Here is a 16059-nt window from a genome sequence, read left to right on the forward strand (position 1 = left end):
GTAATAACATAGTAAAAAAAATTGTTTTGAATTCAGTAGTTAAATAACAGTTAAAAATAATAGTTATAAATAGTTTAAAGAAATTAATTATACAGTAGGCCTATATTTACTTTCATAATAAATTGTGCCAATGCCTCCCTCCATGTAGCGGTATGAGGAGGAAAATAAGGATTTCCGTCATTTGAGGGATGAATTTGGAGGAGCTTAGATGGACCTGGCAACCAGCTCAGCCAGCTATGTATTATTAATATACAGTAGTTTTCTTGTACCGCCCTCTCTGGTTTGTTATGCACATTACACCAAGTTCCAAAATAGACTTATTACTGTGACTATGTGTCATCAAACATCATGTACTATGAATACCTGACTAGAACCTGGAAAACACTTGCTACTGATTTGTTTGAAAAGTACATGCACAATATAATTTTCAATAAATGATTATGGTGTATCATTTTTAAAATGTACATAACAACTCAGCTTCTTTGGATCAAGTAAAATCTCCGCTATAATGTATCATCACTTGTTTTTATTTTTGTTTTGTTAACAAAATGTAAAATACTACAGTAATTGCTTTTTTTTAAGAACAAAAAACATGGTTTTCCTCCTAGAATATAGTTCTTACAGTGCAAAAATGTGGATTTACAAACAAATGATTCTTTGTGACTTTTGGCCTGGGCAGTGAGTATACATAACACAAAGGATGAGTCAGAGTCTGCAGTCTGACACATCCATTCGTACATTTACCCATGCTTTTCAGTATACAGTATAGTTTAGCAAAAATATTTACAATTAATTATATACTGGAAAGTATTTTAGTGGTCTTCCATTCAAGTACGTTGGAACAAGAATTTCAAATTGTAAATCACTATTGTCTTCATATTGATAATATACTGCAGTGGGACAAAAAAGTAACCAGCCACTGATTGTGCAAGTTCTCCTATGAGTTCTCTGTAATTTTCATCAACAGTGAGAGACCAAATGTAGCAGGAAAAAAAATACTGGAAATCACATTATAGGATTTTTAATCATTTATTTGTAAATGATGGTGGAAAGTAAAAAACGTTCAACTCAATACTTTGTAATATAGTATAACCTAATGACTAAATGAAGCCAGTGTGTGGTAGAGTTTTTACTTTCTGGACCTGGGTTAATCTGAACCAAACTAAATATATGATGTCACATTTACGCCATACTGTACTGCATAAAGTAATGTAATGCAAGTAACATTATGCTAACTGTAACATCACAGACTAGAGAAACAAACAAACATGCCTTATACTCTATTAACCTGAACAAAAATACAGAGAACAAAACCACTGACGGGACTGTCAATGCTGCTTACTTGGTACTTGACGTTGGGAGAAGAAGCCACTGGCGGCCATTTACATTGGTACACTCACCAAGGACGCCTAACTTCATTACATTGATTTCTCCACTGCATTTTCACATTATTGTCTGCCTCTATGACTATAATGCCACCACCTATGACATACAGTTGTACCAATAAGTCTGGGAGAAGCGCAACATGTATATTTCATTGCTAAGAAAAAGCCTTTTAATTTTCTCTTAACTCATTCACTGCCATTGACGGTGTTAGAAATCATATCTTTGATTTCCTGCGTGTTCAAATAAAACTCAAAGTTGAGATCTCGTGAAGAAGTTTCTTGCAAGCTTTTATTATTCAGAAATTTCTAAAGCCACTTTGGATCCTTGCCCAAACAGAAGTGATCGCAAAGTGTGCCTCTCTCTCTCCGCTCTTCCCCACTTATACAAAAACAGTGTTTAGAAAAAATACTCCCCCCCTTTCATCCTGTCCTGTCAGCACAGTGAAATACACAACTTGATAATCCTACTCCAGTTCCTATCTTAGTTCACTCCAGATGTGGGTAAACAATTGATCCCCGGCACCGCCATGCACCAGGAAATTTATGGACAGACCTCTGCGTGCACTTCCAAACATCCCTCATTTAGATAACTCAGAAACCTTACTAGACATTTCTTTCCCAGAGAAGAGAACAAAGGACTATAGATTGACTAACATATGAATTAACTGTTGTCTTATTATTACACAGCTCTAACTAATATCAAAAACGGTTAAAATATAAATTGAAACAGAAAAACAATGTTAATAATCTAACAACGGCTATAGATGTCAAAAATTCATTTGAACTTTTTCTATAAGTTTCCCACTTTTGTTAATAAGAGTATGAAAACCTAAATATATATATATATATATATATATACATATATATATATATATATATATATATATATATATATATATATATTGTACATTTAGAACAGATATAAAATTTGTGTTTAATCGTGAGTGGATTTTTTTTTTTAAACTAATAGAAATAGTTAAAATGAATTTTTGACCTCTATAGCCGTCAATGGCAGTGAATGAGTTAAGGTACAATATATATACTACTAAAAAAAATCTGTCTGCATCATGATATCAGGGCCATCAACAATCAAGTGAAAGTAAAGCCCATGAGGGGAAAAAATTGCTGTGAAATGCCAACCTAACCTCTGTGAGTCACACTTCAGAAGATTGAGATAATGAATGGTCAATGCCAACAGTAAAGTTCGCTCTTTGCAAGGCTCATATTACGGTAATTACCCCATCAAGAGGTCGCAGCGTTAAAAACGTACTGATAAGTGTTTTCCGAGGAAAAAAATATCAGAAGTTGTCAGTAAAAGTGGCAACGTAAGATGGCTTCCCCCTGGCTTCATCCGAGAGGACTGTGAACAAACACGCAGGTTAGCAGATCTGAATGTAATATCATTCGCGGCCAAGGGACTCAAGTCTGCCCAGATAGTAGTGATCAAATGAAACCGATACTTCGAAGCTTGGTTCGGACTTCCTGAATAACGCTGCTTCAAAAAGGTGCTTCCGGTGTGCCAGGTGGAGCAGTGGTTCCGTTACTTGCCTGCGATTCAGGTTAGCGTGGGTTCGCTTCCGTTTGTATCGTTCTGCAAGTATCACGTGACCGACGACGTTGGAAGCTTCATACGTCACAACGCGACGGTGCGAAACGCTTTGGTGGCTGGTTTCCCGCGAAAACACAAGCTGGAATTCATGCGGTCAGAGGCTTCCGTTTCGTTCATTGTTGGTTGTCCTGTGGATGGTGAAGTGGTACCGTCACATTCCTTTGGTGCTGGTGGTGTACCCCCCCGCCCCCTCCTCATTGAATTTGTCTAATTTAATTCATATTTACTCATTACCAAGCATTGTGAATTTTAATTAATTATATTGCTTGGAACTGTTGCCTCGTTATAACTGAATTGATCTGGTGCTTGGTGTGTTGTTGTTTTTTATTACAGTGAACGGCGCATTTTTTCATAGCTGCAAAATTAGAGAGCGCGAAGAGAAGCAGCATAAAAATCGTCGATTGCGGAAGTTAAAATTATTATTATTTTTTTAAATACAAGCTTCTATATAAATAATTCCATTGCCTGCGTCCTTTTGTAACTGTTCACCAGTACTCCCGTTTATAATAAACAACCGCATACACACGTCAATCGTTTTTATTGTATTTTTTAAATGAAAAAATGTTTCTTTTTTTTATTAGCACACTCTTTTGTAAATAATACATGTTCTGGGGCTCCGTAGATTTATTTAGACTTTTATTGATGAAATATAAGTGAGTGATTGTTTCACACTTCTCCACTTCAATGACATAGGTTGCTTTTACTTCTTTCGTCCATTAGACGTCCCATTTGTTGCTTTTACTGAAGCACCTAAGCTCCGAATCTTTTTCGGCACGATTTGAAAGAAAGTCTCAAAGTTCACAAGGTTTCACCCGCACATCTCTCTACCATTTAGACAAATACATAGCATAGCTGTAAATAAATTGCGGAAAAATCGCATGCGGGCGTTTTAAAGGCTGATAAATAAGATTAAGAATACTTTCTTCAAACCACGGACGTTTCAAGCAAACAGCATCTCTTGGCTATTTCCGGTCCGAGCGCGCAATTAATGACAAATTTCCCGGTTTTATGGGGAGGAGGGGTTGAGTGAGTGTACTTATATTTGTGTACTTGTATTTTTGTAAATGTATAAATGTTGAATCGTGATGAAAATTTGCAGTTTTACATGAGTTTTCCCTATGACTACTGTATTCAGATTTCACAGAGTAAACCATTTATTATGAATTACTTAACTTTAGATTATTATTTTGGCATTATACACTTTTTGTAATATTATTTATGAGCTGTCAAATAATATAACCATTATAATAATATTCCCGATGTAAATACAAATTGGAGGAACATTTGAGGTCATTTGTACTCTGTGACTTGCCGTCCCGAAAATGCCACGTGATCAAAAATCTATAAATACGAGTACCTCCTTTACTTGCCGTTGTTTCTTTCAGACACTTACGCTTGTACTATGGCGTCGACAAGCCGGTGAGTACGGCGCTCATTATTCGTCACAAATAGCTCAAAGACATTACTTTCTCCATTTGTGACACAGGCTGAGTTAAAGCCTCCGAAGACAAAGAGACGATACGACCTCTATTGGGGGGGAAAAAAAATCACCTCGCGCCACCCATACCGTTGAGGTAGCATCTTGTTGCTTAGCATAGCGCGCTAGCTCGCCGGTCATTATGCCCACGCGCTGTTTTTTTCCGTTGGCGTTCAGTATGTAGTAAAAAGAAAATTTCAAGTCCAAGTTGTCACTTATGTTAAATGGTATTCCTTTGTTCCCCCGTAAACGACATAATGCCAGCTCGCTGGGCGTGTGGCTAGCGCATCGGCTGTTTTTGTGTTTCGCTGACAGGCATTGCGCAGCGTCATCACATTGGACATTTTTTTGTGTTGTATTTACGGCATGGCTGTCAAACGGGTTTTTTTTCTTTCTATTGTCATATTGGGGGTTTTTCACATTATAACTAGCTGTAATAAAATTTTTATGCCAGTGCAACATCCGTCTTTTTTCTTTTAGGAAAAAAAAAAGGCGATTTCGTTTTAAGTTCATACACGCTGCTTAATGGAGCGGATTTGAAGATATGTAAAATAAAATTGTCGCAGATTAAATCTTATCTGTAGTTTGTCTTCTTTTTAGGAGATGCAGACAAGTGCAGCAGTAATCGTTTGAACCGTGTGAATTATTGTTCCATGATGAAAACACAATGAATGATGTGTTATTTCTTAGGCCCCATTTGAAGAGCCCGAAACACTGTTCAAGCGGCATCTGAAGATTGTTCAAATAGTTGTTGTTTAATAATGAAAAGAGAACTCACAAAGTGGTTGAAAGACAAAATAAAAAGTCAGAAACATTCTAAGGCAATCTACCTAAATGTCCTTGGACCGAAAGTGCTTGCATTCAGTCTGGTTGTGAGGCGCTTTGTTATGATGTCATCATGGAGTCATTTATTATCATTTCAAAGTAGGGCTGAAAAATTAATCAAAATCAAATCGACATCACAATGTAATGATGCAATTTTTAAAAGCTGCAATTTGGGAAGAAAAACCCTCTTTTTGGTTGACAAAGCTCATTTGAGTCAAATTTTGTATCTTTCTCCTCATTCATTTTGCCTCCACAGTGGCGATGGATTGACCCTTCCCAGAGTTCAGTGCCCCAACCACCCCGATGCCATCCTGGTGGAGGACTACCGAGCAGGGGACATGATTTGCCCCGAGTGTGGCCTTGTCGTAGGTAAGCATGGCAAGCACCCTCTGTCCATGACCGAGTTCCGTTTCTAAGATGGCCGACGTCAAGATGCAGACTCGGGCAGCAGTCAAGTCATAATTACGGCAAATATTTGAACGAGTGAACATGAAGCGCAACATCGTCACTCTAAACTCACAATGAAAGAGCAATTATTGTGACGAACACAATGTAGCCTTCAAGTTGAAGCTGTGGGCGAACGCAGCTGCCTTTAATGAGCCTCCTGAGCACAAAGCCGAAACCAGGAGGGAGATGATGCACGTCGGCTGCTTCTGATGAAAGCGCCAGTGTGTGTCATCCGACATGATTGCTCTTCTTATTTTTTTTCTCCTAGTTCTAAGCGCCTTCTCTTTTTTTGTTTTTTCTTCGTCCCCCCCACCACCCCCGCAGGCGACCGCGTGATCGACGTTGGCTCCGAGTGGCGGACGTTTTCCAACGAGAAAGCCCTCAAAGATCCGTCCAGAGTGGGAGACGCCCAGAACCCGCTGCTGAATGGAGGCGACCTCACCACCATGATCAGCAAGGTCATCAAATGATCACTTTTCAACTTGACGAAATATGGCCTTTTTTTTTTCTCTTGGGAAATACACAGCTTTATTCTCATAATTCTTATTGCAATTGAGAGTGCACATGGAGAACCGCTGCACTACAATTCTCTTATCTTATAGTAGCGATGCCGACCGTATGGCAGGTGTGTCCAAACTTTTTCATACGGGGGCCACATAAAGAAAAATGAAAGGATGTACTTTGGAAAAAAAAAACATGTAGTTACATTTTACAAGCACACCAAAATCAGTCGTTCAAGCAATGGCGTCATGTTGATACATATTGCAGTGTTGTTTTGGGAAAACTGCTTTCTACACAGAAAATAGTCAAATCTCTACATTCCAATAAAAACAGGAGCAATCTGTCTTAAGTTGACCTTTTTTTTTTTTTTTTTAAAGCAAGGCAATCATTTATGTGATATTTTCACAATTTGGAGTAGATTTTTGCTTTTCAAAATGAATGATGATGTTTGTCCATCACAGTCTTGACGAAGAGAAATGTTGTTACTAGTTCGATTTGCATATTTAGAATGGCTCTACAGTATATAAAACACATTTATTAGTAGCAATGTAATTGTTAGTATATGTCGTGGGCCGCTTAACTCATTCACTTGCAGCCATTTTCACTGAAGCAACCCCCCTTCGCTCCCGGTTGGTTTTCTGGATTTTGACTGATTTTGCAAGGCAGAATATTGTGTTCTATTGCTATCACAACATGGAAGCTACCAAAAGAAAGATTAGAGTCTCCTCTTTCACCAGGAAAAACTATATTTATATCTGTTTCTGTTTTGCAGCAATTATGATTAGAATATAGCTAAGTTTCATCATGATTCACAAACCTGTTGAAAACACTTGGGGGGAAAAGCTTGTTGCAACATGGGCTTGGTTGATCTCTTATACTCTGCTGCCACCTGCTGGCCGTTTTTGTACCAACTACCATTGCTTCAAGCATTCTCTTCAGTTCAGCGGCTGCATCAAAACCTTCTGTATGCTCTAGCACAGAAGTGGACAAGTTCTGTCCTCGAGAGCCTCTATCCAGCCTGTTTTCATAAAAATGTTGTTCCCATCACAGGGAACGGGCGCCGCCAGTTTTGACGAGTTTGGCAACTCCAAGTACCAGAACCGCCGTACCATGAGCAGCTCGGACCGCGCCATGCTCAACGCCTTCAAAGAGATCACCACCATGGCCGATCGCATCAACCTGCCAAGGAACATCATAGTAAGTGGACTACTACTTTAGTGATATAGGTAGGAAGAACTTTTTTTTTTTTCTTCTCCAAACCGGCAAAAGAAACAAATAATTAACACCCCCAAAAAAATCGTCATTAGTGTGAGCCCGCGCTTATCCATTGAGCCGGTAACATCTTGGGGCAATACATTGACACCCAAAAAGTGTTACTTATGTCCAGACTTCCTTCACGACACCGTGTCCGTGTGTTCGCCCGACAGGACAGAACCAACAACCTATTCAAGCAAGTTTACGAGCAGAAGAGCCTGAAGGGCCGAGCCAACGACGCCATCGCATCGGCCTGCCTCTACATCGCCTGCAGACAAGAAGGCGTCCCCCGAACGTTCAAAGGTGGCAGCGCAAGCTCTTCTTTCACTTGATTTTGTCGCGCTGCCGCAAGTAACACGGCGTGGGTGTTGATCGGCAGAGATCTGCGCCGTGTCGCGCATCTCCAAGAAGGAGATCGGCCGCTGCTTCAAGCTGATCCTGAAGGCCCTGGAGACCAGCGTGGACCTGATCACCACGGGGGACTTCATGTCCCGCTTCTGCTCCAACTTGGGCCTGCCCAAGCAGGTGCAGATGGCCGCCACCTACATCGCCATGAAGGCCGTGGAGCTGGACCTGGTTCCTGGCAGGAGCCCCATCTCCGTGGCCGCCGCCGCCATCTACATGGCCTCGCAGGCCTCGGCCGAGAAGAAGACGCAGAAAGGTGACGCCCGAGTCGCGCTTGTGTTCTCGTCAGATTGTTCTTAAGTGACCCCACAATACTTTTGTTTGCGTGCCGCCGCAGAAATCGGAGACATCGCCGGCGTCGCAGACGTGACCATCCGACAGTCGTACCGGCTCATCTACCCCCGCGCCGCAGAACTTTTCCCCCCGGACTTCAAATTCGACACACCTGTCGACAAGCTGCCCCAACTGTGAAAAGATCTCCTTCACCTTGGCCCCCAGCAGCACCACATTGTCTGCTACTCCCACCATTTTTCTTTTTTTTCTTCTTTTTTGTCGTTGGCTTCTCGTCCCCAAGATTTCAAGCCTTTTCAAGGCACCCTCTCAGCAAAACGATGGACACGCATTCCAGTGATCACCGAAGAAGAACTCCACCTACCAGACGGACATGTTCAAGTGCGGGAAATGCTTGCCATTTAAGGCTGCTTTCATACTGTATACATACACTTTTGTAGGAAAATTATCTGCTTATATTTTGTTAGTTTGTTGGAACTGTAATTTAAAAAAAAATAAAATAAAAATAATTGGAAATGAAACCAAAGGTTTAAGAAAATCACTTTACCTTTCACTCTGTATTGAATGTTGGATGATCTGGGAAGCGATCATCCAATTCACAGATTTTTTCTTTTTTGGTTGAACCAGGTATGACAACCAGAAAAATTCAACGCACTTCCACTAGATGGCAGATGGCGCAATTAGCTCATTAGTTACAAATAATCAGATGATTTTACATTAGATAATACCATAAAATGAGAAACTAAAATCTGCATTCATTTGGAAAAGAGGATAATTTTAGTCAGCATTTTTCCCTTTTTTGTGACTGATGGCATTCCATGAGATTTTTTTATTGTAAAACCTCATATATATATATATATATATATATACATTTTTAAACATTTTCTTGTTCTGCACCAAAAAACAAATGATTGTCCTAATCATGATTTCAATTATTACCAAATTAATCATGATTCATATTTTCTTTATAATCAAGCAGCCCTACTACGTGTGGGTGCCTTTATTTATTTTTACAAATTATCAACCTATCTCAAGTGTTGAAAATGGCTCCATCTCAATGGTGATGCAATGCTAATGTTTGAACAAACATGGCGTTTTTGGGGTCTCCTGATTAGTGACCATTTTGGAGGTGCACAGTTATGGCCCAACGTCAGCACTTTGCTCAATAAAGGTTGTGAAACCTCGATGAAAGAAAACACATTTACACAAGTGATAAGATGTCAAATACACAATTCCACTATTACATGTTTAATTTGTGCATTCATGATAGGCGAGACAATGACTGAAAAAATAACTTTTTTTTACACCATGGTGAAGAGCATCAGTCGTAACTTGAGAATCTATATTGCTGTACCATCCATCGGGTTTGTGTCTGTTCCGGTAACATGCACAAGGAGTAATTTAAAAAAAGAAAGAAAGAAAAACTGTACAATGTATTTCCATTGGGAAATTACTATAATTATCTAAATCTATATTGATAAACTTAGTGCTTTCAGCTTCATTGTGTACATTATGTATACTGCATAATATATAATACACTACCCACCCCTGTAGTTTACATAAACCATGCAAATCAACAGAAATGATTCCCCGGACAGCGAGGGGAAGCATTTGAACAGGTTTCCAATTGATTGGTCTTTTTGGATTTGTGTAAAACATATACTGTAAAAAAAAAAAAAAAAAAAACTTTCATTCATAAAGAGCTGTCTGTCACTCCACCCACTGCTAATTTGGTGGCGTAGCTGTAAATCACGATAACTGAGGTAACAAGAAAAATGTCAGACTAAACTAAAAGAACAAAACAACCTAGTGTGGATTGCATGCGGCCTAAAGCAGGGGTTCTCAAACGTTTTGGGGCCAGGTGGAATTTATTTATTTATTAACAAGGATCTGCTCATCCTGAGGCAAATGAAACCTAAATAGAGAGTGTAAAATGCCATAGGGATTACAAAAAAAAATTGCAGTAATATTACAATTATAAATTTGTATGTTTAAGAGTAAAGTATGCCCCCCCCCCCCCAAGAAAACAAAAGTCATAATCTTTACAAAAAGAAATATATTTGTTAGCCTAATAACACAACAACCAAGGTCATTAAAAAATACTAATGCACTTGCAAAAATGTTTTTTTCTTTTTTGTCTGTGTAAATCCACAAAGTTGGACTCACCCCAATTGGGACTCTTGTTTGATGAACATTTTTCTTAGTTTTTCTGAAAACGTTCATAAATGACTTGGGCAAGTATGCTATTGGGCTGACAATATTTTGCCAGGAAAGAAAGTTGCAATTTTGCGAGAATTACAGTCATACTTTTCTGGGATAAAAGTTGTAATATGCTATTAAAGGCAAAGTTTAACAGGGGAAGAAAACCATAATCTAAGAAGTGAAAGTACAAATTTAGTTTGATATTATGCCTTTTTTATTGTTATTATTATCCCAGAAGTCACCTTTATTGTCTAAAATACTGACTATATTCCCTAAAACTAATTGTTTATTCCACTATGTTTTGTATGCATTTTTTTTTATATGAAAATTTACTGCAAATTATTTTGCAGACCCCGTTTGAGAACCACTGGCCTGAAGCCTTTTGAATGATCTCATTTCAAATATTTGAGTTAAAAAATAAAAATAAAAATCAAGAATATGAATCTTTTTTTATATACAGTATGTGTCATAACACTGGATGGACAGCTGCTAAATTCATATGCCAGCCTGTATGAACAAGGCAAAAATGGACAAAAAATAGTAGTCAAGATGTGTTGTAGTGATGTTTTAAGCTTTTCTTCTTTTTTCTTTTTTTTTAAATTGACTGAATGCCAGTTTTGAGAGATCATAATCTTGAGCACAAACACGATGCAATAAAAATATCCCACTGAAGAAACTGTACATATTCAAAACAAAAATAAAGACGACGAATAAGTGTCAGTGAGTGATCGGGATTGTCGTCTCCAGTCTAGGAGTTCATATGAAAAACATTCTCAGTGGTCAGACAGCATGCTCCATCCTCCTTTTGTTTCTTCAACAAGTTTGTTTTCTCATTAAGAAAAAAATTCTTCATGATTTTTGATTTAAAAAGTGGGATTCCTCAGGGAAGCGTCTTCGATCCCTCTTACTTTTTTTTTTTAACACAAAAGTTAGGAGCACGATCCATCATGTGCGTGGCGCTAACACCAGTCGGCGATGTAATCGAAGTCGGAGAACATGTTCTGCTCCTCCGAGTTGAGCACCCGCGGCTCCCTGGGCGGGGTCAGGATGGGCGCCTCCGAGGTGAATTCGTCATCAAAGTTGCTGACGTCGTTCGCGCCCTGGATGGTCGGCACAAACGGGGGCTTCACTTTCTTGGACAGGAGGCCGTTCCAGTCCAAGTTCTGTACGCACAGATGGAGAACGGGACAGGACTGTCAGATTTGTATTGAGTGGAGCTAGAGAATTCAATAAAGCCCTAAAAATCCTTTTACGAGCGAGTAGGGAGTGAGTGAATGATTCCAGACGGACAGATTCTTAACGGACTTTTTAGTGCACTTGAGTCAAAAAATACATTATTGGTGCATTTGAAGTGAGCTCCTCACCCTGAAGAATAAGTGTTTCTTGACTTCCTCCGCGTCCCTTTCTCCTGCTCCAAGACGGCGTTCCGGGCTTCTTCTTAAAAGCTGAAGCAAATGCGTAGATTGAATTCACACTGAATTTTGTGGTGGTGGTGAACAAAGCTGATATTTGAACAGGGGTGTGCAGATCTCGCACATATTCGCCTAGCAACATACCCTTCTCATGATGGAGATGGCTTCCGTGGAGAGGAATCGTGGGTAGCGGACTTCATCGTTGACGATGCTGTCAAACACCTCCTCCTCATCGTCGCCGGGGAACGGCGACTGAAAGGGATAACGGCGAGACGCCTTTGAATACGCCGCCGAGGTCAAGTGAGCGTGGTGAGCAGACGCCCTCTCACCTCCCCCACCAGCATCTCAAAAATGAGCACGCCCAGCCCCCACCAGTCCACGGCGCGGGTGTACGACGTTTCGGTCAAGACTTCCGGGGCCAAAAACTCTGGCGTTCCGCAGAAAGTGCTGGTTCTGTCCCTGAAGCCCATTCCTGAGGACAAACACAATTGACACTATTTACTCCTTCCCTATTTAGCCGAGGCTTTGGCGCCATCCTGTGGCATGTTAGAACATTATAAAGAGAGCACTTGAAAAAAAAAAAAAATCACCTTCTTTGCAAAGGCCAAAGTCAGCAATCTTCACATAACCTTCCGTGTCCAGGAGCAGGTTGTCCAGCTTCAAGTCTCTGCCAAACAACATAAATGACCTTGTTTGTGATGTTTTGTCTCCCTCTACAGGCGCTTTCGTGTAATTGTTTTTCTGTGTTCCGGTAGGTGATCACATGACACCTCCAGTTAATAGTGGGCAGTGTGCAAAACACACGCTACCTTACAACAGTCTACAGCTACAGTTCTCACGACTGCCAGAAAAAAAGCATCGCTTGTAAGTTCCTTTTTTACTTTAATGCTGCTTTTCATTTCGTGAGGGCATTTGATTGTTTATTTGCATTTCTAACGCCAGTGATGTTGCAGTTAAGTGTAGCTTACATTGTAGATTATTTTCATATTATGCACAGCTACTTGTGTTGTCATTTATGTGTGTGCATGTATGTTTTAGTGACATATTTTTGTATTGTATATTTCAGGTGTACAGAAGAAGAAACAACGGAAGACAACGGCAAAAATGCAACTTTACTCCAGCCTCTTCATTTATTTTGAAAACTGTTCGCTATCTGTCAATTGGTGTTGGACACACACACCGAGGACAGAATAGCACAAGTAAATATAAGAAATGAATGTCCCTTAAAGGGCTCACCTGTACACAATCTTGTGGTCATGTAAATACTGCAATCCCAACACCACGCAGGCAGCATAAAATCTGGAGAGAGAAAAAAATCTCAGTCAGTTAAATCCCGTCCAATCTAATAGGGACAAATTGATCAAGCACAAAATTAACCAAAGAAATCATCTATGAACAAATATGATTCTATTGAACAGTGATACAATACATTTTCAGTCATGACGTGGACGAGGGAATATCTTTAGAGTTTCCAATAACACGAGAAATCAGTCAGTCACTCGGAGGGTTGTCTCTCCTCCTCCCACGCTTACATGGCCCGCGGCTCGGAGAAGACGTCGGCGTGGATGTGCATCATCAGATCGCCGCCCGCCGCGTACTCCATGACAAAACACACATGCTCCTGCGTCTGGAAGCACGCAAACAAGTTGACCAGGAAGGGGTGGCGAACGCTGTTGACCGTCTCAAAGATGCGCTTCTCGCACATCAGGCTGGAGGGAGAAGATGACGGGGGTCAATCGTTTGTGCGCTTGGGTTGAGCTTTCATTGGTGGTGGTCTGTTACCTGTCGACTTCATCGCGAGCCACAATGTCGCCTTTCTTCAGAGCTTTGATGGCGAACATTTCGCCTGTGCTTTTATACTCGGCTAACAACACCTGCAAAATAAAGAAAGGCCTCAGGCAGGCTGTAGAAGACTCATTTCACTCTGTACCACTACGTTAGCGCTTCAAATACATCTGAGACAGACACATTCCAAAAGAAGAAGAAGACATTTGGGAAATTTGCCCTCTATGCTGTCTGAGAAAAATACTGTCAATGTTCAAAGAACAGGCGGTGCTTAGTTGACACGGACTAAATGTAATTCAGTGGAGACGACACATTTTGCCCACAAAACATTCTCTAAAGGCAATCCTATAAAACTGACCTTTCCAAAGTGGCCGCGTCCAAGGACTGCAACACATTTGAAGTCTTTGAGACTAAAGTGAAACTGCTCTTCTTCCCTGAAAAACACATTTGAGTTTGCATTACTTACTTACTTACTTACTTTTGCAATGCATGGTGTCATGTTCAGCGCTGGGGAAGTAAAAACCCAGCCGCTGATTGGCTTCAGCCATTGGTGCGTCTAACTCAACTGGCAGGTAAACAAGCTCATGCAAAAAAACAAAAAACAAAACAACCCTAACAACGAAAGCCAGGGGGTGCTGTTGATACACCAGTGTGAGAAACCGGTCACAGAGCAAAACCAATAATGACAGTTATTAGGAAACATACTGTATATTTTCCATCCACGCATTTCCTACATTGTTTGTCGTCATTAGGGTGATCTGGAACTGGACTTGTTGACAGCCAATCACGGGGCACGTATAGACAACCACTCACAACTGTGAATGTCACAATTGAGACTTTTCAATTAACACAAGGCCTCCCAGCTGCTGTATTCAACACCATAGTTTTACTACCACATCCTTCTAAATTCAACTCCATTCAGAGTCAAGCATTTAAAGGCAACTTCAATGTCTTGCTGGATTGTTTTCCCAAAAGAAAGTTCCAGGTCTACCTTATCTCTGCATCTTTGGGGAAGGCCGTGAGCTCCAGGTCTGGATGCTGAAGCTCCGTCTCCGCCACCAGGTCCACATCGGGCTTCACCGCCACGCTGTTCCTCTTGTTCAGGAAGTCGAATGAGGCCAGCGCGTCCTGGAGGGAGGGACCGAAAGGCTGAACATGACTTTTGACAGCTTTAAATCCAACAGAAATCTTACTGCCACTACTACAAAAGGCCACAATGGACAAACTAAGAACATATTTGTTCTTCTATTTTTCCAATCAATAATGAAAATCTTCTGATTCAATACCTGCACTTCCTCCTTGTCAGGCAGCATGTTGTGTTGCTCCGGTGGCTCTCGTATGCCGTCGGGCGCTGGGTAGAACTTGGGTCCGGGTGTTTGCTCTCGATCAAAGTCCAACTTGGTCACCAGTGGATCGCTGTGGAAAGGACACAGTTGGCAAACGAAGTTTATGTGAAATGTCACGAATGGCGCTTTGTCTTGCCTGCTGGATGCGGGTGAACCCGGGATGCTGCTGGACCCGGTCTCAGCTGCCTGCGGACTGAAGGAGTTGGTGCTCACAGTCGGAATGGCTCTTCTCACCAGACGGCCCCACGTAGCGATGTTGATGTTCATCTGAGGGGCTCGCAGGAAAGTCTTACCTGCCGTCGTAGAAAGAGGAATACAATGAAATGATCTGAATCTTACACATTGATTGCTTTTTTTTTTTTTTTTTTTTACGGATCGTGAAACTTGGCCCGCTCACCTTGCTGCTTTGAGAAAATCTTCTTTTGTCTTTGCAACTTTGGTCGTCTCTCGATGACGGGATTAAAAAATGTTACCTAAACAAGATACATGATCAATTTACTGACTCGCAGGAACGGTTTAGCAAGTGTATACATTTGCACTTTTGACCAAGCAAGGGTTTCGAATAGATTTGAGAGTGAACCCGAGCATGTGCGCACGAACCTCGGCAAACAGCATGCCCTGTGGCTCCAGGTACAAACACATGCCATGACGCTGGTTGTCCAGGAAGTCCTCAAGACGCAGGAACTTGACTGCGCAAAGTGAGCGCCAGTCACGCCAGTATACCGAGATCTCCAGCTCGCGGGACTGGCAACAGGTGAAAACACGTTCCATCATGTTGCACACTCAAACAACTTCAGTGCGTGTGTGTGTGTGTGTGTGTTTGTTACCCGGTCTAGCTCCAATGTAAACTTGTGGTCCCAGGCCTGGTTGCTGACCGGCCTCCAGCTGGTTTGACCAACAACCGTGTTGTCCAACTTCAAAACTGCACTAATCTCATCTGAGGAAACACACCCCTTACTCACAAACACTGGCTTTTCTTGATTGTCATAAATTACAGTGGTTACCTTGACTTACGAGCTCACTTGTTTTATGTGTGAAGAACAGCACTGTCGTGTTTATAAACATAATTAATTAAACTGCTTTTATAAAGTGTGATCACTCAGACTGCAGCTACCAAAAC

General features: G+C 40.9%; 2 protein-coding genes across 4 annotated transcripts in view; one reads left to right on the forward strand and one right to left on the reverse strand.

Moving 5' to 3' along the window:
* The first annotated feature begins 4269 nt into the window (after nt 1-4269).
* Nucleotides 4270-8717, forward strand: gtf2b (general transcription factor IIB). Its single transcript, XM_086096815.1, has 7 exons — nt 4270-4413; nt 5553-5665; nt 6068-6201; nt 7295-7441; nt 7672-7801; nt 7878-8159; nt 8241-8717. Exons 1-7 carry the CDS (start codon nt 4397-4399, stop codon nt 8372-8374), a joined length of 957 nt encoding a protein of 318 aa, XP_085952941.1. The 5' UTR covers nt 4270-4396; the 3' UTR covers nt 8375-8717.
* A 709-nt stretch (nt 8718-9426) lies between these two features.
* The window catches only part of pkn2a (protein kinase N2a), a 35812-nt gene continuing 29179 nt past the window's right edge, over nt 9427-16059 (reverse strand). For 2 of the 3 annotated variants that reach the window (XM_086096890.1, XM_086096877.1), the window contains exons 9-22: nt 15767-15876; nt 15540-15683; nt 15337-15412; nt 14880-15232; nt 14585-14721; nt 13952-14027; nt 13591-13682; nt 13341-13517; nt 13045-13107; nt 12399-12475; nt 12138-12280; nt 11953-12060; nt 11761-11841; nt 9427-11559 (exon numbers count right to left, since the gene is read on the reverse strand). In XM_086096890.1, coding sequence (XP_085953016.1) covers nt 11356-11559; nt 11761-11841; nt 11953-12060; nt 12138-12280; nt 12399-12475; nt 13045-13107; nt 13341-13517; nt 13591-13682; nt 13952-14027; nt 14585-14721; nt 14880-15232; nt 15337-15412; nt 15540-15683; nt 15767-15876 — 1841 coding nt within the window. In that variant the 3' untranslated portion in view covers nt 9427-11355. The remainder of the gene's footprint in view (nt 11560-11760; nt 11842-11952; nt 12061-12137; nt 12281-12398; nt 12476-13044; nt 13108-13340; nt 13518-13590; nt 13683-13951; nt 14028-14584; nt 14722-14879; nt 15233-15336; nt 15413-15539; nt 15684-15766; nt 15877-16059) is intronic. The other variant, XM_086096882.1, reaches the window with a different exon arrangement.

The sequence above is a fragment of the Leptonotus elevatus genome, chromosome 1 (genome assembly GCF_054856555.1).
Source record: "Leptonotus elevatus isolate MCC_2025b chromosome 1, RoL_Lele_1.0, whole genome shotgun sequence".
In the NCBI taxonomy this organism is placed as follows: domain Eukaryota; kingdom Metazoa; phylum Chordata; class Actinopteri; order Syngnathiformes; family Syngnathidae; genus Leptonotus; species Leptonotus elevatus.

Coding starts and splice junctions, on each gene's coding strand:
- gtf2b (XM_086096815.1), top strand. Junction 7,802..7,877: donor CGTCCCCCGAACGTTCAAAG/GTGGCAGCGCAA, acceptor GTTGATCGGCAG/AGATCTGCGCCGTGTCGCGC. Junction 8,160..8,240: donor CGAGAAGAAGACGCAGAAAG/GTGACGCCCGAG, acceptor GTGCCGCCGCAG/AAATCGGAGACATCGCCGGC.